Genomic DNA, 26,660 nt, shown 5'->3' with positions numbered 1-26,660 from the left:
TAATAGGTCATTAGAGATCAATATAGGAACTAGGAAGAATATCACAAAACTTAAAGTAATGAGTTTAGTCATAAATAAATCAGATCAAAAATTAACCTAAGAAAACACACTAATCTTAAGATTTCATGTGACAATTTTTGGTTAAGATTATCATTGATATATGATACATAAACTATTTTCAATATGAGCTACATATGAGTTAAATAAGGAGTAATAATGGACAAGAAGTATAAAATAGTACAACACATACTCTATTCAGTAATGAATGGGAGAGGAAGGAAAGGTGGAAGGTAAGGTAATACACATTACACTCGATACTTGACTTTCCAGATTGGAAGTTGCATTAAATTTAATACAATTTCTTAATCAAAAAAGGGCCAAATTAATTCCGCTTTTTCGATTGATTTAAAGACACGAGAGGTTCACCCTCAACACCTTGTCACATCCTTTCCATTTCTTAAATCCATCATTCATCTTTACCTTCTTCATTCAACTTCTCTTTCTCTCTCATCTCTAGTACTCCTTTTTTTAATATCTTCTTCATCCATTCATTTTCAAACTCTTAATAATCTTAATGCTTCTTTGATTTCATTTGATTTATGTTGATGAATCTATTCCTTGTTTCTCTTTAATCTGATTTCGTCCATTTGATCCTCCTGGCTTTTAAAATCATCATCTTTACACCGTAATAATACCTCAAAAAAATCCCTTCAAATTATGTAACTTCACCTTTTCTTTGATCAAACTTCCAAAAAACAAAAACCCCAAAAAAAAAAAATCTTGTTTTGATTTATAACTAGACATTATGATTATGTCTAATTAGTTTGAGTGTTTTTTTTTTTTGTGTGTGTTCTTTCAGTTTCATTGTTACTTACAGTGGCTATACTTCATACAAAGCCGTAAATTCAACTTTATAAAAACCAGGAAGTTATGTAAGTCGAACCCACAAATTTTAATTATCCTTTTCTTCTTACCCAAAAAAAAAAAAAAAAAAAAAAATAATAATCTAAATTTTAACCAAAAAATCTAAAAAATAAAAAAAAAGAGTAATGAACCCACAAGTGGAAGTGTCTGTGTCGGTGCCGGGTACACCGGAAGGAACACCAGCGCCGCTGTTCCCGAGTGGACGCGTTGACTCACTTTCATATGAGCGATCGTCGATGCCAAAGTGCAACTGCTTCTCCAATGGGCCTTTGGGAATTGGGTCTGGCCCACTTCAGGCCTGCTTCACTGATTTTAAAGCTTCTGACGTCACCCTCACCCGAAAGGTAAACCTTCTGTTCCATTTTCCGTTGGAGCACTAACTTTTATTCAACTGCATAGTTTTGTGTTTTTCTTTTTTGGTAATATAGAGTAGTATATTGCACTAACCTTTTGTTTAAGAAAGAAGTGGATACTACCTCGGTTTCAAAATAGATACGTCATTTTGTAACAGATTCCTAGATAATTTTTAATGAAGAGAGATAGAGGCAAAGAAAAATAGAAGTAGTATATTGCCAAGAATTTATCGTCGAGAAAAAAGTGATATATCTAATTAAAAACAATCCTTGTTTAAATTGAAATGGAGAAAGTAGTATATTGCGTTTTTTTTTTTTTTTTTTTTTAAGTTTGAAAATTGCTAGAATTGATTGTGTGAAGCTTTCGAGTTTGTTAGTAACAAGAACTTCAAGACCAAAAATCTGTTCATTACATTGATGGTCTTCCAATTTAGTTGATTTAAAGTTTGTTGATGATTATTGTCCTAGCTAGTAAGAGCCACCTATATGCATTGACGAACATCCCTTTAATAATTAAATTAATCGCCTTTGAGTCTCATTTAAGGGTGACAAGTCGAGTTCGAGTTTAAGCTAGCTCAATTTGACTCAACTCGTTAGCATTTCTAGTCGAGTGTGAGTTGAGTCGAGTATTGATCAAGTTGAATTTTGACCTAGTAGATTTCAAGTAACAATAAGGTAAGTGTCTCATGTTAAAAACAACAATAAGGTAGAAAAATATTGAATTTAAGTATTTTGCTATTGATAATTGGGTATTCGAGTTTATCACGAGTTTTCCAGTCGAGTATCGAGTTGCTCAACTCGACTCACCAACATCTCGAGTCGAACTCGATTTCGATTTAAGCTTACTCGAGTCCAGCTTTGATCGAGTTATGACGAGTGGATCTCGAGTAGCTCGCGAGTTGTCTCGTTTCATTGACATTCCTAATCTATTTTTCCAAAGGATATGATATTGAGTAATGTGCACCTATTTGCTATACACTAATTATCATTGATCTTAGGGCAAGCTTGTTAGACCCTAATTTATCAAATAGGAGTAGAATTATGCTATTTAGTGGTTCGACCAAGTCAAGACTCTGATTGATTAGCGTTAGGAATAACTTTCTATGGTAGACTATATTTTATATTTTTTGTTATATTGTTGATCAAATTGTTAGAGTAGTTTTTACCTAGCACTACAAACAACAACAAAACCTTTAGTCTCTAAATGATTTAAGGTCTATTAACATTGAAGCACTACCTCGATACCCCAACTTTGAGTTTGTTTCCAAAATTAAAGTAAAACTTGCTATAATTTTTTAAAAAATAGGTAAAATAGTAAACAAATCCCTTTTAATTTTTTAGAAATAGTTAACTTTGAGTTGTTCCTCCGAAAATAAGTATCTAGTTTTAAAATTTATTTATATGACAGATGTAACAATACAAGCAGTTGTTTCAACAACTAGACTTCAACAAGTGCTATGTTAATGTCATAGCTAACCGTTATCATAGCAATTACTTTTATGAGTACACCCCTAATTTTGTACAGAAGCAACATGTAAAAGGACACTAGTCAACTCGATCGCAAAAAGTTATAGTAAGCCAAATATTATATATGTTCTATATTTAATAAAGTATTCTTTATGTAGCTATCAAGTTAAGATACTTTTAATTTCCCAAATTATATATTTTTCACAATTAACATATAAAATTTAATTTTTAGTAAGCCGTTTCCTGATTCGACATTAATTAAGTATGAAAATCATACTCTGTTAATGGTAGGTCATTTTACCGACGAGGCAATGAATAATAGTATGGCTTACTCTCAGCCATACATATAGTCAAAACGTAAGTAAATAAAATTATGTTTCGTTTTCTCAACTTGTGAGAATAAGAAAAGAAAAATCTCATCATGCCTACCTAGTACAGTAGATAGATAGAAATTATTTCTTCTTTTTTTAAAAAAAAAAAACATTATTACTAATAGATTTCCCTTTTCTTTTTTAGGGGATCCTATTATCTTGCTCACTTTTCATTTTAAGTAAAATAATCCTCACAATCTCTCTTCTTCCCTCTTATTATCTCACATATTGACGTTTAAGAGCCTGTTCTCTTCGGCATAAAACAGCTGAATTGTACTGAACTGAATTGAATTAAATTGAATGTAATACATAAATAATATCTAAACAATAATAATATAAATATTAAATAATAATTATAATGATAAGTAATAATAATGAATAATAATAATAATAATATTTTAGATTTTTTTAAATGGTAGTTATAAATAAATAATATTAATAATCATAAATTAATAATAATAAGAGTAATTAGTAAAATAAATTAGACCAACATAATAATAATATTTAACAAAATGGTTATAAAAGAATGGAGATGAGATGAACTGAATTGAAAATAAGTTGGGGAGAACATGCCCTAAGATGGAAATGTAGTAATAAATTTCGTAATCGATGAATCATCTATCTATATAAATATATTAAAAGACGTGCATAAACAAGAAACTGTGCCACATGGCGCTCTCTCTAGGAAGTTTTAGGGCCTGTTCTCCCTAGCTTATTTTCAGTTCAATTCAGTTTAGTTCAGATCAGTTCAGATCAATTTAGTTCAGCTCTTGACTATACTTTTACTCTCACATATCACTATTCATTTCAGTTCAGTTTAATTCAGTTCAGTTCAGATCAGTTTAGTTCAATTCCGTTCAGTTCAGATCAGTTCAGTTCAGTCCAGCTGTTTTATGCCGAAGAGAACAGACCCTTAGTTCATGTAATCTATTTATAATAAAAAAATTTAGAATTGTGTAATACAGGGTTTGATCCCGAGACCTCAAATATATATATTAAAGTCTTAACCACTAGACTAAGTTGTATTTAATATTATTATCATAAAGTATTATATAATATCATTATCATAAAGTATTATATTAATAAATGAAATTTTTTCGTAGTCGGAGTATAGCTTGGACCTAATAACTAGTTAAAAAAATCAAAGAAGGAGAATCAGGAAAACAATAATTGAACGAGAAAGTAGTATTTGTTTTAAAAGGATAATTATATACAAATTAGACTAGATTTTCTAATAATATATAGTAAGAAAGTAAAATGAAGTGTGATCCAAATGGGAGTCAATGTTAATAAAGACGTAGAGTTGTTATGGAGTATCGAGAGAAGTAATAATTATGGTCTATTTATTCAACTTATTTTATGTGTTAAAAAAAATTCTAAACTATTTTAAACTTTATTACTAATTTTTTGGAATTTCTGTAGTTTATTTTTAATTTTTTGAATTTTCTGAAAATAAATTTAAATAAGTTCAATATAATAAAGTAACATATCCTTTTGTTTTTTAAAGAACCAAGTAATACGCCATCCGTCTCATAATATAGTGCTTCATTTTCATTTTGAGTGTCCCAAAATATAGTGCTTGGTTCTATATTAAATTTGCGTGATTTGCTTAGAAAATCGTGACATCATCAATTATTTGCTTCTTAGAATTAGTTTTTTGCTTTGTTTATTCAACCCAGTGGTTGCATTTAATGCTCTTTGATCAATTATTCTCCATTTTCTCTCCTAAAATCACTTTTTTCCATATAAAATTTATAATAATAAGTAAAAAGTCTTTGCTTTCCTCTAAGATTTTATTTACCTTAATTCCCGTGATAAAATGGAATCAAGCACTATATTATGAGACGGATGAAATATATTTTTAGCATAAGGGAAACAAAAAAAAGATGTGTTGGCATTCTATACCTAGTCTGTCCTCATTTCACATTGAACTTGGATAGGCGTCTCATAATCAGATGTCAAAATAACGTCTCACAAAAATTTGATATCAAAGTTAAGTAAAAGTGATACCAAAATAAAATCATTTGATACCGAATAACTCTATTTTGGTACTACTTTAATTTAGCTTTAACCCCAAAAATTTTGTGAGATATCATTTTGACATCTCGCTATGAGATGTCAATACTTTATCTTTTACATTGGTCATCCTTGTTAGTTGTCACCAGATTCAAAGTTCCAAATATTAATAATAGAGTCAAGAGTTTCGTCACCCAGTTTTTGTACGTTTGTGTAATTTTTTAGAGCAGACAAATGAAAGGGCCAAGGGGAAGCCAAATAATTTCTCTTCTATTTTCTTTTTCGAACAAGATTCGCATAATTGAGGAGCTCTAGCTAAGTGGATAAAAGTTATAACGGCTGCACCTCTCATAGAGTCATAGGGGATATGATCCGGGGACAACCTGTGGCGGATCTAGTAATTATATTTAACGGGATCACGAATTATTGTTAATGTAGGTCGGGGTCCTTTTTTAAGTGTTGAGTGGCCTGGGGGTCTCTTCTCCTACTAATTAACACTTTTATCTACATTTATACAATAAAAATTAGATTTTTTCTCACATTATATTTTCCCAAGTGGGATCACCATCAACATGCATCCGTCACGGGGGTAAGGGGCAACAACTTTGATTATTCCCAAGTTTAGTGGTAATGGAGGGAGAGGATTAAGAGTCCAGAACCTTTAGAGTTTTAATAAAACTCTACAAGATAGAGTTGTATCTAAACTATACTTCTTTTAAAATTAATGGCTTATGTTGGTGGGAAGGGGGATAATGGGTTTATTTCGGTGAGAAAAATAGGAGAGATCAGTTGTTTTTCATAACAAGGTGTAAGTAACGTAAAAAATAGTGTGTCAATGCTTAAAATAAGAAAAGTGCAATTAATATTCGAGGATTAGATATAAAAAGTGTTGCGTCTAAATTTAATTAATGAAATTTTTCTTTTAAAAAGTACTAAAAATTCAATACCAACATATCTACTATTAGTATTAATTTTTTGGTTAAAATGACCAAAAAGCCCTTATTAGAGTCCAATCATGGTAAGATGTCAGTTTTTCCTCATCACAATTACTCTATTTTTTATATTTTATTTTGGTATATCTCAAAATTATAGAAGTCATTTAAGCTAACGTCATATACTTACTTTATTCTGTCATTGTCATGGTATGTTTATTTCACCTTATTTGCTTAATTTCTCTTATCACTTCTTTTTTTTGGGCTTTTGAAACTTTTCTTAGCTGTTTTTAAACTTTTCCTTATATTTTCTTAAATTACACAAAAGAAAAATAAGACATACCCTTACGGCCTATTTGGTAGTCGTTAATAAATTGCGGTAATAGAAATGAATTTTAAGTGTAATTTAATTAGGGAAGCACCCTCAAAATCTCCATGGAGAGGCATTTTTTCTCCAGGGGGAAATAATCTCACTCCCTAAACTTGTGTTTTTGTCTCCAAGGGAAAGCAATTTTCATTACCACTCATTACCACCTACAAGGTGGTATTGGATGAGAATGAAAATTCAAGAAAGAAAATGGACACTTTAAAATAAATTAACATTATCATGAAAATAAATAATGATATTACCACCATATATGATCAACTAACAAACGAGCATTAATCCGTTAATTATTTGTTAGATATGATATAATAATATATGCAAGCGTGAGGTGACGTGCGTACTTGCATAGTTGCATAGCATACATGTACAGATGTACTTGCAATTTTATTGGCGGCTTTCAAGGCTTCACTTCTTTGAAAAAGATTTAAAATAATTTGATGGAACCAATGTCTGGCACATGCAACTAATTACTCCTATTACTTGTATCGATCATGAGCATCAGGAAGTTTCTCCTCTTATCGTAAACAGGAAATTTGCTATTACAATTATAATGTATAGAAATATTAATTTCTTAATCCGAGGATATTTGGTTTGTTTCTAGTAAAGATTAGGAAGGAAGAGAAAAAAAAGGTTTCATAATTTCTTTTGTTTGTTTTAAGATTTTTCTTTCTTTTCAAATCCTTTTTATCAAACAAGTTGCGCATCAACAATTATAATACTAAATACTTACTGACTTGTTAGTTAGTGGATACAATCTCTTTCCCTTTAAGATCTAACAAGTAAAGGAGGCACATACGGCAGAAACTTGTACATAAAGAAGAGATAGCGAGAGATCAAGAAAAGACTTGTAACGTAGATGGAGAAATAGAATGGTTCCAAATTTAAATTCACTAGGGAAATGCTATAGGTTAACCTTGTGTTTTGGAGTATTCTACTTGGTGGAAGCATTTCTCCTTGACAAGTTGGAAGGATCAAAGGGGTTCCCAACTTGTCAAGAGTGAGAATCGATCCCAGGACTTCCTGAAACCAGGAAGAAAGCTCTAACCACTAGACTATTCCTCACCCTCGGAAGCATTTTTTTTGTTTGACTTTTTTAATTGGCGTGTTAAAATCCAACCTCCCTATACTTTTATTTTGCTTATTTAATGATTTCTAGTACTTTAATTTATCTTTTTAGCTTTTTACTTGTATTTTGCTTATTTAATGATTTTTAGTACTTTAATTTACGTTTGTTTAGCTATTTTTATTTAGGTTTTATCTTCAATTATTAAATTTCAATTATTATGCTGGTGCAAATAGTGTGCTCAATGGGTAGCATGATGTCCTTATTGGGTAGCATAGCTATCTCGCAATTGGAAAATGTTTGAGTAACCCTTAGGGTTGTCAACCCTCTTAAACACATTAGAATAAAATATTAATATGTATGTAATAAATGAGGAGAGAAGAGATATAAAAATAATGTTTTAATGTATTTCTAACCAATGAAAATTCAATAATAAGAGGGTTGGCAACCCTTAGGGTCACTCAATCAATGTCCCAATTAGAAAAAACCTTCTTTAGCGGGTCTCGTGGAATGAATTAAAGCGTCCCTTCCCCACTAAAGTTCTGGCAAGAATGTCCCTTCAAAGACATAATGTTGCTTCGTGCTTCTACAAGCCACATAGACCCATATCGCACAAGGATTCCCTTGCCGCTACATAGGCAAGAGTGTTGCGTGTTCCGATGTCAAAACACTCGAATCATGACACTATGGCAATAAAAATATGTGCAAAACAACCCTCACTAACTTGTACGGGACTAGACCACCATTTGTTAATCAACTTACATTTCCGAGGGCCTTTAATCCATTTAAGGTTCATAGAAAAAATCTCCGGGTTTACAATATATGAGCTCAATTTGTACTAGTTTAACCTATTTGGCTATTGAGGAAGGAATGTGAGCCCTCTCATTTCCATATTTATGAAGAGTTTCATGAATTATGAACCGAATGAGCCTAAGTAATGCACTTCTGATTTGAATTTGATCCTCTATGGTAAAGACGATATCATTCATCATCTAATGAGCCTAAGTACTTCCATCTGTTCTTCCACTTGAGACTATTCACATGTCCTCTCCCTTTAAAAAGAGTATTACTTTCATCTTTTTCAGGAAATTGAAAACCATGGACAATAGTTTGATATTGCTATACTTAGGCTTGGTATTTATGGTACTTATAGCCTTATACAACTATGCTACTTTTCTATGCATTCTATTGAGATCTAAATTTATAGAGAAATGGAAACTGTAATTGTTGCATGTATCCCCGAAAATGATCATGTGATCTAGTTTCTGATGAGATATCACTATAATCTTGATATTATATAGTACTATGTTGAAAATTACTGTGTTAACTTGGTATTCATGGTAGCTGTGATTTAATTGCTGTCAACAGTGAATTTCTTATACCATTGCATTTCAATGCTTATTTCCCACGGAAAGATTTGCCCACATTGAAACTTATGGGACTTGTGTAAACAGCTTGTTGCAGAGTTCGTGGGGACTTTCATCCTCATCTTTGCAGCAACAGCCGGTCCAATTGTAAACCAGAAGTACAATGGGGCAGAGTCATTGATAGGCAATGCAGCTTGTGCTGGACTGGCAGTGATGATCATAATCCTATCAACAGGTCACATATCAGGAGCCCACTTGAACCCCTCTCTCACTATCGCCTTTGCAGCACTCCGCCATTTTCCTTGGGTTCAAGTCCCTGGCTACATTGCCGCCCAAGTTGCAGCTTCTATCCTGGCCTCTCTCACTCTCAAGGGTGTCTTCCACCCTTTCATGTCAGGTGGTGTCACAGTTCCTTCAGTGAGTATTGGACAAGCATTTGCCTTGGAGTTCTTGATTACCTTCAACCTCATGTTTGTTGTCACTGCTGTTGCTACTGACTCTCGAGCGGTGAGTTATTTGCTCAAAGAAGTTTTCATTTGCATATAGGACCAAGTTGTTTTCTCAGAGAATAAAGTTTCGAGTTTCCAAGTTGCAAGTTTGTAATGGAAAATGTAACCTTCATGGGAGTTTGGTGCATCAAAGTAATAAGTAGGCATTGAAATGACTTCTTGATATCATGAATCATGATAGTATTACATTATGATATCGAATGGAGCATGATACATCATCTTGGGATCCTTTTTTTTTTTTTTTTGAGGGGATCATCTTGGGATCCTTTGTTACATGAGTTCTGATGTATGTAAGTATCTTACGATGAGTTGTGGGTTACATTGAACAGGTTGGAGAATTAGCAGGTATTGCAGTTGGAGCCACAGTTATGCTGAACATTCTTGTTGCAGGGTAAGTCTTTCAGGCATTTCTTCAACTATTGATTCTGCTGTACAATAGTTATACCAACGATTGATTTGTGTAAAAAGCAAAAAAATCAGATTCTCTAGCAGAAAAGGATGAATATCAAATTCATGAGTTTCTTCAAATTAATTAAGAACACACTTTTTCAGAAATTTAACAGCTAAAGTTCTGTTTTGATGATGCAGTCCATCAAGTGGTGCGTCGATGAATCCTGTAAGGACACTGGGACCAGCAGTTGCTGCAGGAAATTATAGGGCCGTGTGGATATACATGGTAGCACCAACTCTCGGAGCACTTGGAGGAGCAGCAATCTATAAACTAGTACAGTTACAGGAGCACGAGGCTGAGCCGCCACGCCCTACTAGAAGTTTCCGTCGCTAGATGAACAGTGAATTGATTGTAGGTGTACCTTTGTGGCGAGGCCTCCTGCTGTGTTAATACTACATTCCTATAAGCAGAAAAAATAAAAACTTGAAATAATAAGGCATCTTTATGTGCCATGAAACTTTGGAGCTTGACCACAAAGATGGCATAGCGTGTTATGTCTGAACTTGGTTTTATGGTTTACTTTTTTTACATATCTTAATGCTTTGATATGCTTCTTTTATGTGCGTGCGATGTGAAATAGTACTATGTGCCTTGGTTTGTAACTATGGTGTTTGTTGCACATTTGAGACATACTTATATTATATGATACATAAAACTTTTATTTGTAGCCGCTGATGCCTAATTGGATCACTCGAAATCTCGAATGCCTTTTACTCTATATTGCTCCCTATCCTTTAAGTACACCAAACCAAGGTTTTTTTTTTTTTTTTTTTTTTTGACATCGAGATAATTTGCATTAATTGAAAATTGAAGTATAACCTAATGCTAATACAACCAAACGGAAATAACTATCACTAACAAGACCGACATGAACTCGAACATACTTTTTAAGAAAACACTATGTAATGTGCGCCCAGTCCGAATGAAGTCTATCTTGAGCGATGGCGGGTGAAGTTGGATATGAGAAGATCTCTGTTGAGCTACAAAACCTTGACGATCTTCATAGAGAGAGTGTCTTACATCAACTAGTAGATCCCAATGTCTGCTAGACGCGAAATCCCAAGGACCTTGATGATCCTCCTGGGATTCTCCTGATTCAATTAACAAGGAAGTCACGTTTTGTAGTGACTTCTGACCCTGCTGCAAGGATATCCGGAGCTCAATCACACTAGACTGAAACTCGAAAGACGTGGAGGTCTTGACGTGCCCCAAAGCAAGTTGGGGTGCCTCCCACAAGATGCGTTTTTTAGGTGTGATGACATCTGAAACCATCACAGGAATTTGGCGCGAGTTAAATTGAAAAACATCCCCCACTGGCGGATCCATAGATCCAAACTGACAGTCCCGAATCCATAAGACCGACGCACAACAGAGTTGAAAAGAAAACCTCCTCTCATCTTAACCAACACATGAACTCCTAAAGTCGTGAAAAACTCGTGCCTAACTCCAGGATTATCGGCTCTACCTACCAGATTGCCTAGATCTTCCTTTGTCATTAGAAACCAAGAGCCTTGAGCTGCCCACTGATCACCACTAGAGAACATCCCAGCACTACCAGTCACAAAAAGGCCAGGCCTATCGGATCTGAAGATAACAAACATGAAAATAACAAAACCAAACAACACTAGGTTCTTAAAACCGAACCTGAAACTTGAAGACCCAACCAAATTAAACAACCATTGATTGAGGAACATACCAGGGGAGGGGGAGGGGGAAAGGGGGAGCCCGACGACGCAACGGAACAGAGGGTAGGGGAAGGGAATCCCGATAAACACAAAGGGAAAAATCGAACCCCATCGATAAGCCACGACACAGGTACTACCCGCAAGCGGCGACGACGTGGTACTGACTGACGCGAACACGAGGAAGGGGGTGGCGAGACCTAATCTAAGTACTGAAACAGGGGAGGGGGAAACACAAACCACAGAGGGACCGACGCGAATCAGGGGAGGGAGAGACAAAGAGGGAGGCCCAGGGTAGGGGGAGCGAACGATGGTGGAGGAATGGACGCGAAGCAGGGGGTGGGGAGGGAAACTGACACCGACCACTACCTAAACTAACAGCAAGGGGCTCACCAGCGACCGGAGAGCCGCGCAACGCTCTGACCGGCCTCCGGCGAACCTGTGCGGCGCGGGGAAGTTTTTGAGTTTTTAGGTTAGGGTTTGAGAAAGTCTAGAGAAAGATACAAAGCTGTTACTTATCCGACCAAGGTTTTTCAAAGACAATAGAATTATAGGACTACATATTTGATATTTCAATTTACGATCCTTTGATAAAGTATAAAATTATCTATGGGATTGTAATCATTAGCTTAAATTTTTTTATTGAGTTAATCCTTTAACACTTGTATTTATTAGGTTCTCTTCCACATTATTCCACTTCTTTAATACTTCTACTGCTTAACAAATAACAATTATAGTATGATAAAAGTATTCATTATTTTTAGGGGAGATAAAAATATCCAAAAATATGTACTTCTTAGTTTCCTTAATAGACTTCTCTCTCTTTTTCCTTTTGAGAGTCACACTTCATAAATTTTAACTATAAATTATCCCCAATACGATACATAAAATATAGTCATGTATAATTAAATATATGAATGGTTGAATGTCCATTTTGAAGACCATGAAAAAATATTATATAAAAAAGAAAAATATATGGGAGTCCAGACATGAGATAATTAAACTAATTATATCGTTGATTATTGTCATAAGTTTTGAGAGGCAATTATATCATAAAGAAAGAAGAAAATATACATTTATATTAAGCGGGTTTTAATAATTTATAGGTAATTTGTTACATTGTCATCACTAAATTAAGAGAAACGGTCTTTCTCAGTAAACGTTGCTAACCTATCCTCTAATAATTGATCACTCATGCTACTACAAAATTTCTTGATCCTCGCATAATATTCTTTGAAATTAATACTCCTTCCACTCTTATTATTGCCACCGGAAAGATCGATATAGTTGAAAAATCAATAGACTAGCTTGTTCATGAAGCATTTAATTAGTTGTTTAGTTTTAACAAGCATTACAACGAAGTCTTCACTTTGAAAAGCATTCATCCTCCCATATATCTATATAAATATCTAAAAGAGCATCATCCAGACCACGTGGCATGAAGTTAGAATAATTAGATTCATGTTGCATGCTCTATTGTTTAGAGGCTCATTGAGATAGTCCACGTACAATCTAATAAATCCTTGGGTTTTTCTACAGAGTGTCCCTGAGGAATTGAGTTTTCTACGCTGTACCCCCTCTTTTAAAAAGTTCTATAGTATCCCCAGGTGCAATTAGTAACCACATAGTACCCTTCTTCATAATTAATAACCAACTGACGTTAGTTTTCTCTCTCTTCCTCCTCCCCCACCATGACTGACACTCTCAGACCACCAATGCTACCTCCTCACATCTTGCCCACCCAAAAAACCCAACCCCACCACCCGAAAAAACAGCCCCACCTCTCCGACAACTCTCTCGCCTAACCCAGCACCCTCTAACCACCACAATTAGGGGTGTTCAATGTCGGATATCGGATCGGATCCGAAAATTTCGGATCGGGGAAATTGCGATCCGAATCCGATCCGAAATTTTCGGATATTCGAACTTTTCGGATCGGATTACCAGGTTTTCGGATCGGATATGGATTTTCGGATCAGATCACCGGATTTTCGGATCGAGTCCTTTGAAAATTTTGAAAAATCCCGATCCGTATCCGATCCGAAAACCCGAAATTTTTCCCGGATACCCGATCCGAAATATCCGAAATCTTAAAATCGGATCGGATATCCGAAATTTCGGATCAGATCGGCGGATTTTCGGATCGGATATTTCGGATCGGATATTTTTGCACACCCCTAACCACAATGACCTCCTCCTACCTCGCCTAACCTTGAAAACTCGATCCCATCCACCCGAAATCCAACCCACCTCTCTAGTAACCCTCTTGTCCAACCAAAACCCTTCGAAAACCACCAATCACCATCGAAAACCTCACCATCCAAAAAAAAAAACCAGCCCACCTCTCCGACAACCCTCTCGTCTGGCCCAACAATCCTTGAAAACCGCCTACCATTATCACGAAACCCCACCACCCAAAAGAAACCCATATCCTTATAGCAAATTTGGTGGTTGTAGTGATTTATTTTGGTTTTGGTGGTGGTTGTGGTAATGTGGTTTAGTGGTGGTTTGATGGTGGTTTAAGGTGTGATATGGGTGGGTTAGTGTTTTATGGATGATGGTTGTGACAGTTTTGGGTTTTGAAGGTGGTTATCATGGCGGTTTGGTGGCTTTACTCAAAAATTAACGGTACATTAACGTCTAGACAACAACATAGGCATCATATAATTACTAACTAGTTTTTTTTACCCGGGTGATGCCTTGGGTCAGTTACAATAAACAAATATGTTATTGTTTTTAAATTTCATAATTTATTTTGCTACGTTACATATTTCTTGTCCATTAAAAAATTGAAAAATTCACGTCACGACGTGATAAAAAAAACTGAAAGGTTTGAGTTTGAAAACAATACCTTAAAAGGAATTGTGGTAAGAGAATATGAAATCAATATTCTCTTGTAAGTTACGTAATAAGAGTGTCAGAGATGTATATACTTGTTTAAGTCTTTTTAGTTAATTATAATTATTACAGTGTATTGATGGTTAATCACTTACTTTTCATTTCAAAAGTCAGGTGTTCAATACTTTGCACTTACACATTTTTTTTAAAAATAAGGAGTACACAACATAAACATTTGCATTAGAAATTTGAGTAGAGTGCCACGTGGCACATAGACTAAAGAGGGGTACAACATATAAAACTCAATTTCCCAGGGAAACCGTATAGAAAAACCCTAAATCCTTTTAAATATCGGCCAATTAGGCGTGTAATTTCCTATAATTGATTGTTTAATTGATTTCGGATTTGCCTTCATTTAGGAAAGATTATTAATTGCCTACCATCATGCTTTCTAATTTATTAGTAATTGATATAAAATACTCCATCCGTCCCTTAATAGAGTGCCCATTTCTTTTTTGGACACTATTCAGAGGTAAAGAAAGCCCTCAAAAAATATTTCTAATATATAAGAAAAAACATAGTCATGTGGGGTCTTGTTTGATTCGTCTCATTACGTACATTAAGAAAATCACACTTTTATAATTTTTACTAATATGAAATTAAAGAAATTAACAATACAAAATGTGCATTGGCAAATGTGCATTGGAGAAATGGGCACTCTATTTAGGTACGGAGGGAGTAGTACACAAATATATTCCATCCTCATTCTTCTATTATAAGGAATAAAAAACAAGTGGCAGAACGATTTTGATTATAAATCAAGGAATCATAGCTCAAATCAGAGTTATTATCATGAATATTTTCCACGGTTTTAGGCAAATCTTCTCCATACATATTAGGAAAAGATAATCTTCTCCAATTTGCAATTGTGAAAATTAATTGCAAACTTTTCGGTGTTTTTTGAATTATGAAAGAGAGAAGAGGATAGATTATGAAGATGAAAACATCACCATTCTTAGTTTACCGAAGAAGTAAAGGACATCATACTAATGACAAAATCACGGGGTTTTCCACTAAATCATTATGAATTTTACAATCACATAGAACTGGCCCCATCGCTCAAAATCAAGCTTCTAACACCACCAAAAGAGGAGAGAGAGTCCAAGAGCCCTAACAATTCGAAATTACCTGATAAAACTGAAGTGGCGGACAATTTTGTCATGCCTAAAAAGGTGGATAGAAGATGAGATGGTAGGATTTTTTTGACATGGAGATGCAAGGAGAAGTGATAGAAAGAGAAAAGTGGGTACTTTAGGGGGGAAGTTGACCCGATTGCCGTCAACTACTGGCCATGTCCCTAGACCCTATGTATAAAAAGCTTTTTTTTTTTTTGATAAGGAGAGAAAACTTAGGAAGACCCTTCAATCAGGGGGGCAACCTAAAACATCCTTGCGGACGAAAAGAGAAAACAATATCATAAGGAGGATAATTATAGACGAGATCCGAGTGAGAGTGTCCACGATGCGCCATAAGGTCTGATGTCTTGTTTGCTTCCCCAAAACAATGATGAACCTGAAAATTATCAAATTTAAACAGATTAGCATTGACATCTAAAATGATATTATTAATTTCCCAAGGGATTTTCCAGATTTTCATAACGGCATTAATAACAGCGAGATTATCGCCTTCAATCTCTAAATTAGAAATATTAAGCGACAAAGCCGCATTAAGGCCTTCCTTAAGACCCCAAGCTTCAGCTTGCAGGATAGAAATGTTAGGACCAAGTGAGCGAGCTCCGGCCATAAGAGCATCACCTGAAGAGTCCCGGATCACAAAACCCAAAGCAGGATTACCATTATTTAATTTGGAGCTATCAAAACTAAGTTTGCAGAAGCCAGGCGCAGGGGGGGACCAGACCGAACCATGACCTGTGCGAGGTTTATCTCTCTTGGTGTTTGCAGCTAGATTAGGCTTAGAGCCCACTTCTTTCGAATTAAGAGCTTTTGACCATGAGGTAGCAAAATTACTAATAAGAAAACTAGCCTTCCTAGAGGAAACCACTTCATCATTAAAAACAAGCTTATTCCTGAAAAACCACACAAACCACCAAACAAAGGAAAAAAGAGATATTTCTGATTTAGACGACAACGAGAGACAAGCTTTCAAAACAGAACGGAAAGAAGTAAGATCTATATTTGCTAAACAAGAAGGGGGGCTCGGCCAATCAAACAAGGCCTTAATTTGGGAAAAAATATCTAAAGTAAAAGGGCAGGCAAAACAAAGATGGCCTATATATAGATTCACCTGCATTATTACAGAACACGCATTGTTGCGACAAAAAAAATATGACTTTTCTCAACACGCAATAATTTAGTTAGGATACCATCCTTACAAGCTTTTCAAAAAAAGTTTTTAATTTTAGGAGGAATATTAAGCTTCCAAATCCAATTAAACTCAACTTTTTCTAAAGAGGAGGGAAGAATCCCTTGTGCAAGAAGAGCCCCACTCTTAACCGAGTACTCACCATCAGCTGTAAGACCCCAGATGAGATTATCTGGTTGGGACTCAGAGGGGATATAAATAGAACAAATCTGCGAAACAATGTGAGGAGGGACAAGGGAAAGAAGCATCTGAGAGTCCCATTGTCTAGAAGGCATGATACATCTATTGACAGTCAGATTTTCTGTACTAGGGATAGGAGTAATGATAGACTTAAGAGAGTATTGGAAAACCCAATTATCCATCCAAAAGTTAATACTTTTACCATCACCAATCTGCCAACGTAAACCTTTTTTAAAACTATATATAAAAAGCTTTGATGTTATCTTTAGACTTTAGGTACAAATATAACATATGTTTATCTTTTATACACAACGATAGATAACCAACTAAATTTTCATGGTAATCTTTGTTTAATTAAAAACTGATAACACATGTACAGGTAGTGTTTTTAAGTTTTTTTTCATGATGAGTAAACCATTTTTATGAAGTTCCACATGAAAGTCAATCCCTAAAAGTCAATATTATTCATAGATTTGGCATAGAGTAAGAAATTTATAGGTAAGAAATTTAATTATAAAATATGTTAACTCGATTAATCCAGTTAAACTTTCAAATAATCTTTGTGAAGTCAGTTTCTTAATAATTATTAAATTTATATCTAATGATTCTTATTAAAAATTATATATATCATAAATATTTATGAATTAATTACTGAATTTGGAACACTATTTATCTAATTGCATGTAAACAAATAAAAAAGTTGACTTATTAGGTTCCTGAAGATCTACACATGTTATAAGTGTTTTATAAAAAATATATTTTATGTTTGAAGATGATTTTTGTTCACATCCTTATTCTAAGTTTTTATTTCTGTTTTTCCACCAAATATCTCTAACAAAATTTTTTATTCACCAGATATCACAACCTTTTTCAAATTCATCATATACCCCTAATGTAATAGCCCTGTTTTTAAGAATGTTTATTTAGAAGTTAATTATATATATTAAGTTAATTATGTTTCAGAAATTTTTATTTTATTTGTGATGTGGAATGTGAATTATATTGTCGCGTTCGTAAAATATATATTTATTTAATTTTATGGTGTTATTATTGATATATTTTGGATTTTAAGTTAAGTTGAGTGGGCATTTGGCCCAAATAGGAAGTCAAAGTTGGTCTTGCAACCCCCCTTTTTATCGGTTTAATGAAACAAAACCCCAACCCAATTTTCTCCTTCCCCGTAAAACCACAAACCCCAAACTGAACCGCCAAACTCGTGAGACCCCAAAACCTCAGACCCGTAAAACTCTCTCGCTCACCTTCGCCTGTGCTTCGCCGGCGTTCTTATTGCTTGCCGGAGCCCTCCTTTCCCTCTGTTCGCGTCGTTGCTGCCAGTGACGTTGTTGCTGCTGCTGTCCTATTTTTCTCTCTACTCTATTGTGTTGTGCGTGTGGTGCTGCTCGCAAGCCACCACACCGCTGCTATTGTTCGTGGTTACTGTTGCGGTGGCGGTGTTCGCGCCGCCGTGTCCTACTGTTGTTCGTCGGTGTGTTGGTTTGCCGCTGCTCACTGCTCTGTTCGCGGTTGTGCTTCGACGCGATGTACCACTAGCTGCCGTCGTAGCTCCTCCTGTCTACTGCCGCTTCACCGTAGCTGTTGCTCCTTGTCGATGATCTCCGCCGCTGCCGGAGCCCATTCCCCCCCTTGTCGTGTCTTCCCTGCTCTTGAAGCAGAGGTAAAGGCTAATTCACTGTTTTCCTCTTAAATTCTAATTTCAAGATTTGTAAATTAATTCCAAGTTGCTGTCGTTTGTTGTAATTGTTGCTTCGTTGTTGTTGTAATTGTTATTGGTTGTTGGTGGTGGTGGAGTTGTTGTAGTTTTCGAGTTGTTGTGGTGGTTATTTGTGTTGTCGTTGTGCTGTTGTTGGTGGTGTTGTGTTGGTTTATAAAAGAAGAGATGATGTTGAATTAGTTTGGCAAGAGTTAAGTTTAGTTAGTTCAAATCTACAATTTAGAATTATGATTTGAGGATTATGGAATGAGGATGATGAAGGTTAATAATTTCTTGATTAGAATTGGTTATGGTTTTAGTTGGTAGTTGAGATTAGTTTGAGAATAGTTATTAATTATCATCACTGTTGTGAGGTGATTCTTGGAGAATGATTATGGAATTGAATCTCATTTAGAGATGAAGATTATTGAAGGTGTTGTTGGAATTGGATTGCAATTCAGGTAAATTTTATGTTCAGTAAAATCATTTACTCATGCCCATGTGTGTGTGATCTATGTGTTCTGTTTTCGTAAATAACTTCGTACTATGGCCATAGTTATGAATGCGATGTTATGAGTTGATTGATTATGAATACACAATTGTTTTGCTGGCTTAGTTTATGAACTGAAAATAGAAAGTGGGCAAGGTATGGGTGGAGGATGGTTACTCTTTTGACCTGATATGGTCGGCTACGCTCCATAACGAACCTTGGGGGTAGTATTGCTGGGCTCCATAACGAACCTTGGAGGCAGCGTTTGTCTTTTGTCCAAAGCATGTACTTGTCACTGATTGTTTAAAAGAGTGAGCTATGCCAGCGTTGTAACGAAATGAAAATGATTTGAGAAATAAAATGTTTATAACGGGCTGAAGTAAAGGTTACGAGTTTTCCACTCATTTTGGAATTGTGTTTGTTTTGTATTTCTCCCCTTACTTTGCAGGTTTGATATTCAGAGCTCGAAATTCGAAGTGGAGCAAGATCAAGGTGTCATAGTGGCTTAAGGATTAAGCTTGTATTTTAGATAGTTGGTTTGAGAATAGTTATTGATATTTTCGATGTATAATATTTGGGAATTTAGTTCAATTATTTGGGTATTTAAAGATATTTTTCCGCTGCGATTTTATTAATTATGATTTGGATTCTAGTTATGGTTGTTAAGTGTGTTTTCCATAGCAGCTCGGAAGGGTGGGTTGTTACACCTAACTTTTTAAAAAATGCATCCAAGTGCCCTTAATGACTAACGTCGGTTAACTCTGTTAGTCATTAACTCTAATTGATCCTAAAAACCCTAATCAAACCCTAAGTAAACCTTAACTCTCTCTAACTTAGCCCACCAACTCTCCACCCACCCCCGGCCCACCACCCCTCAACAACCCCAGCCCCAACAATCCAACCCCCCCCAACCTACCTCCACAACCCCACCGCCACCAACACCACCCCCATAACCTCAACCCCACCAGCCCCCAACCCCACCACCCCTTCCCTATCCCCCGCAGTCGCGCCTCCCCCAACCCGCATCCCCCTCCCCCCCACCCGACCCCCCTCTCTTCGAATCCCGCTGGAAAGCTCGAATTCCAAGTGCAACAATGGCGAAATTTCGATTACAATAAAGGATAACCATCGCCGGAGAAGAAGGAAAACGATCCCATATCATCATCACTAACGTATTCCCATAGCATCACCATTGCCAACGTATTCCAGCGGAATTCGAAGGGGGGAGGATGGGGGATGCGGGCTAGGGTGGTGGGGAAGGGAAGGCGCGGCTGCAGGGTGGCGGTGGGTTGGGGTTGGGGGGGTGGGATGGGTTAGGGATTAGAGTTTACTTAGGGTTTTTAGGCTTTATTTAAAGTTAATTAGGATTTTTAGAGTTTTTAGGGTTAATTAGGATTAATAACTAACAGAGTTAACCGTCATTAGTCATTAAGGATATTTGAATGTATTTTTTAGAAAGTCAATAGTATATGGTGAATTTAAAAAACAGTTAGGGTATTTGGTGAATAAAAAAATTTGTCATGGGTGTTGGGTACAAAAATCGTTTTTATTTTGATTAGAAGAGTCATGACATTTAATCCAATTTCTTAATATGAGTCTTGCTAGAGGAGCCCTCGCTAATTTACAACGTCCAGGTAAAGTTTCAAACAAGATTAATAAATTTATATAGGAAGACACTATCAAAGACGTGATCATATTCATGTGAAGGTTGTACATATCATAACACTTATCGATGAGCTCTTATATATGATACTAATAGTTACATTTTATATAATGAAACATCTATCCAATATTATAATTGTTTTTATAGTTAGGTATATGTGTTTGTCTAGCAACCATTAAATACATTGATGTCGAGTTTAATTGGTACTGCGAGGCATGTAAAAATGTTCAAATGGAATTAAGAAAGAGGGTGATGTTGTGAAGTGCAAGAAAGAAATTAAATATTGTTTCGAGGTCAATAGTCCGAGGGTAAAACAAATTATTTATATACTTGAAAATATATATTACATTAATACATTTGAAAACAAATTACATGATTCCAGTTTTACATCCATGGTAATACATTTGTTTTTGACAAGCCTGTAGATGCTACTTTTATTCTCTTTGAAAAGGATGTGACTATATTGGTTGATAAGTTCGCTTAATATATTAGAAAATCACAGAAGGTTATTTATTGAATTTGTTTATTTGTAAATCAAAATTAGACTAATTTTCTTTGCTAGGTCAATTATTACAATAAGGTGGGTCAAGATACAACTTTCACTCTTATAAACATCATTGTTGATCAAAAACTTATTTACAAATGGGGAGATATTTATATGAGATTGGAGATGAAACTACGTACAAAATAAGACTATCATATCAGAATATATTATTCTAAAAATTTAGATTTTAGTGTTTGAATTCTAACTTATTAGAAGTTTTGTTATTAGATATTGTAATACCATCTAATAATTCATATTTACATCTTTATTCTGTTATGCCTTTGTTTTACTATTGAGTGGATTATTTGATTATTTTTTATTGCTTTCTGATAAGTCATTTTTATATATAGTTTTTAGATGCATTTAGGTTGCATTTTAGAACATTTAGTTTCATATTTAGGTTCATTATTGCATTATATTCTCAAGTTATGCTTTTCTATTCCTATTCGGTATGTTTTCTTGTTTTTGATGAATTTCAGGCATTGAAGACTTATTTGGAGTATGATTAGCTAAGCTTAAGGATTAGGAGCATTTGGAAAGACGTTACAATGCATAAGGATCTTATGGATATGTCATAGTACGAGTTTGAGCAAAAACGAAGCGGAAAATCATTAGAAGAAATGTGAAAAGGTGTCATGTCTACTCTTCTGATCATAACTTTTGATGTGATTCTTACAATCGAGTAATTTCACCAGATTTGGAAACCAGACTTGAAGATCTTTTCAACGATAGGTGGCACGCCCCGAGGAGACTTCTACTCAAGGAATAATGCCTTTCAGGAGATTGCACTGTTTCTGCTGGAATCTGCCACGCGTACGCGCGGATCACTAATCCGCCTATTAATGATTTAATTAAGACTTTCCTTATCTTGTAAATTACTTTCCTAGTGATATTATGTGAATATTATTTAGATAGTTTTCCATTCTTTTTCTCTCTCATCCTCTTCCCTCTCACGTTATTTTCTTAGGTTTAATTTAGTTTTCTCTCCTCTTTTTCTCTCTCGAGTTTTGAGTTGTAAACCTTAGTTTTTATTCTTCTTCATTAATTCATGATTTCTTTTAGTTTCTTTCCTTGATTTCTTTGATGATGTTTTTCTTTGTAGATTTAGATTTCATTATTTATTTCATGATAGAGTAGTTTTTTATTTCTAGGGTTTGGGAATCCATGTTTATATGCTATGATTTAATTGATATTTATTCATGGTTTGATTAGTTATTGATTTCTCTAATTGATTAGTGTTTTATTGTTAATCTTGCAATCTGATCAATTATTGTTTGATTAAATATTGTTAATATCGAGTCATAGATCGAGAGATAGTACTCTTTTGAGGCTTACCTACAATTCGCAAATCTGATTATGTTGAGCGACCATACTAGCATATGTTGATTTGAGAGCGTTAATGCATGACCAAGGATTAACTTGTGCTCTAGATATTTGATTGATTGAACTATTGACGATATTTTGATAGATTATAGTTATAAACATGGTGGACCATTACCCTAGATCCTTTTTAGTTTGATTTTCTTAGTTTAATTAGTTTAGACTTTAATTCAGATATTTGTGATCTTGTTTAGTTTCTCTATACCTTAGAAACTAGATTAAAATGAACATCTCTCTGTGAATTCGACCCTACTTACCCTACTACATTGTTAGAAGGTTTTGCAGGAATTATTTTTGACGGGTGTACGACAACCTATCAAATTTTGGCGCCGTTGCTGGGGAGATGGTATTGTTTTATTTAGTTTTTATTGTTGGTGAAACTAAATTGTATATATTTTTTTTTTCCTTTTTTGTGAATATTTTTTTTTATTTATTAATTTTTTTGTATCATGGAGATATGTTATTTTAATGATGGGGATAATTCTTTTGCTAGGCAACATAATAATAATTCGCACTAGTAGAAAAAAGGCTACTTGCTGCGGTTAAAAAGTGCCCTATTGCTGCGGAATAGGGCGCGCAGCAATTAAGGGCGCAGCAATAGGTATTAATAATATTGCTGCGGTTTTAAACTGCAGCAATATAACGTAATATTGCTGCGGTTTTAATGACCAAACCGCAGCAAGATGCATTTTTTTAATATTAAAAAAGTACACATATTGCTACGGTTTTGGGCCCCAAACCGCAGCAATAGGTACATTTTTTCAAAAAAAAAAATTTTTTTTTTTAAATTAAAATTTTCAATGTTAAAAGTACTTAAAATGCAATAAAAACTAAAAGTAACTAAAACATTATATCAGATCAACCAGCTAAAATACTACTAATAACATTTACCGCTGCATAAATGCATAAGCATAATCTAAACAAAGGTTGCTCAAGACAACTCATATTTCAACCAAAATAAATCGAAAATACAGAAACTGATCTAAAAAACAAAAAAATTTAAAAAAATCCTAAAACAAATCTTAAAAAACGAAAAAAAAACAAAAAAAAAACGAAAAAAGAACCAAAAAAAATAACAAAACAGATCTGGATTTGTTTTATTCTTGTCGAAACGAAGGACCGATCAAGAACCAAAAAAAATAACAAAACAGAACGAAGGACCGCACCAATGACGACGGCTTCATATCTAAGTCTGATTTCTGGAACTCGACAAGCAGAGAAGTCGACAAGCAGAACGAAAGAACTCTGATATCCTTCGCCTTTTAACCCAACATCTATTCGAAGGACGAAGGCTTCAGATTCGAAGGACGCAGGCTTCAGATTCGAAGGACGAAGGACGAACGAGTTGAAAGGAGTTGTACAAGATTCAAAGGACGAAGAGTTGAGAGGAGTTTGTGCAGCGAAAAGGAAGATGAAAGGACGAACGAGTTGAGAGAAATAAGGGAGATAGAAGAGGGAGCGAGATTTGAGAGGGAGGGAGGGAGGCGCGACATGGGGCGGTTTTAGTTATAAATAGGTTATATTTAGGGTTTCCAAACTCGCCGCGTCCTTTTTTTTTTTTAGACAAGACAATATTGCTGCGGTTTTGGAATCGCAGCAATATATTTTAAAAATATTTTTTATTATATTGCTGCGGTTTGCCGCCCAAAAGCGCAGCAATATTAGTGTTTTCAGGACCCACATTTTTTTCAAAATGTATCCGTTGAACAATATTGCTGCGGTTTTGGGTGGGAACCGCAGCAATATTGTTATTTTCTAATTTTTCTTTTCTTTTTGCGTGTAATATTGCTGCGTATAGGTAAAACCGCAGCAAATAGCATTTATTCTACTAGTGTCGTGGGATTCTCATATTTATAGTTTTGATGCATCATATCAAAATCCTCCCAATTTTTGCATGAGTTCTCCTGAACATCTCATATGTTATGTGAACCTCGTGTATCTGTTAGTAATTTTAGAGCAATTTTTTCTTTTACCCAGTATGAGAATGAAGCGTTTTGGAAGTATTATCATAGGCTTGGTGATTTTATTGGTCCTGATCATGGAATTGAATTGTGGGATATGTACCTAGTGGTTTATGAAGGGTTAAATGAAGTGACTAAGATGGTGGTAGAATCAATGTCTAATGGGGAATTTCTATTCCAATCACCATATTATTGTTGGGATTTAATTGTGTGGTTGGCTAGGGATACTTATGAGTGGGAGATATCTTCATCTGCTCTTTCACCCCAAATTTACATGACACCACCCCCTTATTGTTCTAATTATCAGTCTACTTCTCATAATTTTTCTTCGTGTGATGTGACATTAGTAAATAATTTTGACCCCTCTTTCCAATTTGAATATCAATCTGCTCAAAATTCTAACCCCAACCCATTTATTTATGATGATACTGAGGGGTGGATATTTAATGAGAGCTATTTGGATGATGATAAGATTGAGAGAAGTGCTAATGTGATGGATGTTTTGCAGGAGGAAGAAATCATGGTTGAAATTTCCTCTTCGGAGGAAAGTCAAGTTGAGAGTGAGGTGATTTATGAATCTTTATCGACACCACATACTGTTTTTGAGTCTCATGTTCCTTTTTCACAACCACTTGACCTTATTCCTTCTTCTCCTATATTACATCCTCTATCGTTCCTTCTTTCTCCCCTTTTGAATGACTTTCATGATAATGTAAATAATGTAAATTTAGTTTCTTTTCCTTCTTTTGAGTCATGTAAAAAGACTAACAATTTTTCCTTTCCTTCTTGTAAATATAATTTTTCCTTTGATTTTTCTTTTTATAGATTTAGTAATTTTTTAGGATTAATTTTTTTTTATTTTTCCTTTTCACTCTTATATAATATGCTCTGAGATGTCTTCAGGAACATATGATAAGCTTCTTAGAGCATTGAACTATTATGAGTGATAATCTAGTCTTAAACGGTCATGCAAGACCTTAAATTTACGCTTCTCGGGAGGCAACCCGAGTTTTGACTTATTTTCTTTTCTTTTTCTTTATTTTTTGTTTTGATTTTTGACTTCATTTCTTTTTTTTCATAGTGTTTTTAACTTTGATGTGTTTTTTGTAGGTGGAACGAGTTTAAAAAAAGTAAAAAAAAAAAAAAGTGTGTCGAAGTATCTGATCGACCGGGCAGAATAGCCCCACCGAGCGCGCAAGCACATTCTGAAGATTTTCAAAAATTTGCCCAACTGCTACTTGCCCGGTTGACCGGGCCAAATTGCCTGACCGGGCGGATTTTCAAATGGACCTGGCGTATTTTTAGACTAACCGGGCGAGAGCGATTTCCAAAAAATTTGCTTTGCCTTCCTTTCCTTCATTCCCTCCTCGTACTCTCTTCTTCCTCAGCCATCTCTTCGTCCCCTAACCCCTGCCATCTTTCTTCCTCTGCGCACCACCATCATCACATCACCCGTACATCTCCACCAGCGACCACCGCCACCACTTAACGACAATCTAGCAGCCTTTTCTTAGCTTCGAAATCCCGCACACTCCTCTCTCCCCATCCCACGTCCTTTACCATATCTCCAGCACCGTCAACATCCGTCCCTGCAAACGACCACCCACTTTCACCTGCGCACCACCACCTTACTGCAGTGTCCATCAGCCGCGCGCGCACTTCCCTCTTTTCTCCTCCTCTTCTCCTCTTCACGTCTGCTACTCCCGTCCTCTGTCCCCGTTTCGTGTCTGCCGCCAACCACCATCAACCACCCCACCACCATCATCACAGCCTCCGTCTCCTTCACACCAGCCGCCCTTCTGTTCTTTTCGTTTTTTTCTTTCTTTCTCTTTTCATTCGTTTCTTTTTCTCTCTCTCTTTTCCTATTATTTTTGTATCAATCTGTTTTTCTTTTTTCTTTTCCATTTCTTTTTCTTTTTGTGTTTAATATTTTTTATTCTGACTTTTTCTCCATGAACTTTTAGCTAATCAATTTTTTTTTTATCATTTGT

At 35.1% G+C, this 26,660-nt stretch overlaps 1 protein-coding gene and 1 long non-coding RNA gene across 2 annotated transcripts; both read left to right on the top strand.

Annotated features, from left to right (window-relative positions):
- Window positions 1–402: 402 nt before the first annotated feature.
- Window positions 403–10,505, top strand: LOC104895986 (probable aquaporin NIP5-1). The gene is made up of 4 exons (XM_010682648.3): window positions 403–1,268; window positions 8,966–9,385; window positions 9,717–9,778; window positions 9,976–10,505. The coding sequence occupies exons 1-4, from the start codon at window positions 1,050–1,052 to the stop codon at window positions 10,169–10,171; spliced, it is 897 nt and encodes a 298-aa protein (XP_010680950.1). The 5' UTR covers window positions 403–1,049; the 3' UTR covers window positions 10,172–10,505.
- A 7,576-nt stretch (window positions 10,506–18,081) lies between these two features.
- LOC130591755 (uncharacterized) lies at window positions 18,082–19,756 on the top strand. The gene is made up of 2 exons (XR_008969828.1): window positions 18,082–19,092; window positions 19,570–19,756. It is a non-coding gene; the product is annotated as an uncharacterized LOC130591755 (long non-coding RNA).
- Window positions 19,757–26,660: the final 6,904 nt, after the last annotated feature.

The sequence above is a fragment of the Beta vulgaris genome, chromosome 6 (assembly GCF_026745355.1).
Source record: "Beta vulgaris subsp. vulgaris cultivar EL10 chromosome 6, EL10.2, whole genome shotgun sequence".
Classification (NCBI taxonomy): Eukaryota; Viridiplantae; Streptophyta; class Magnoliopsida; order Caryophyllales; family Amaranthaceae; genus Beta; species Beta vulgaris.
Note: the sequence above shows the minus strand (reverse complement) of the source record. Positions and strands in the feature narration are given on the sequence as shown.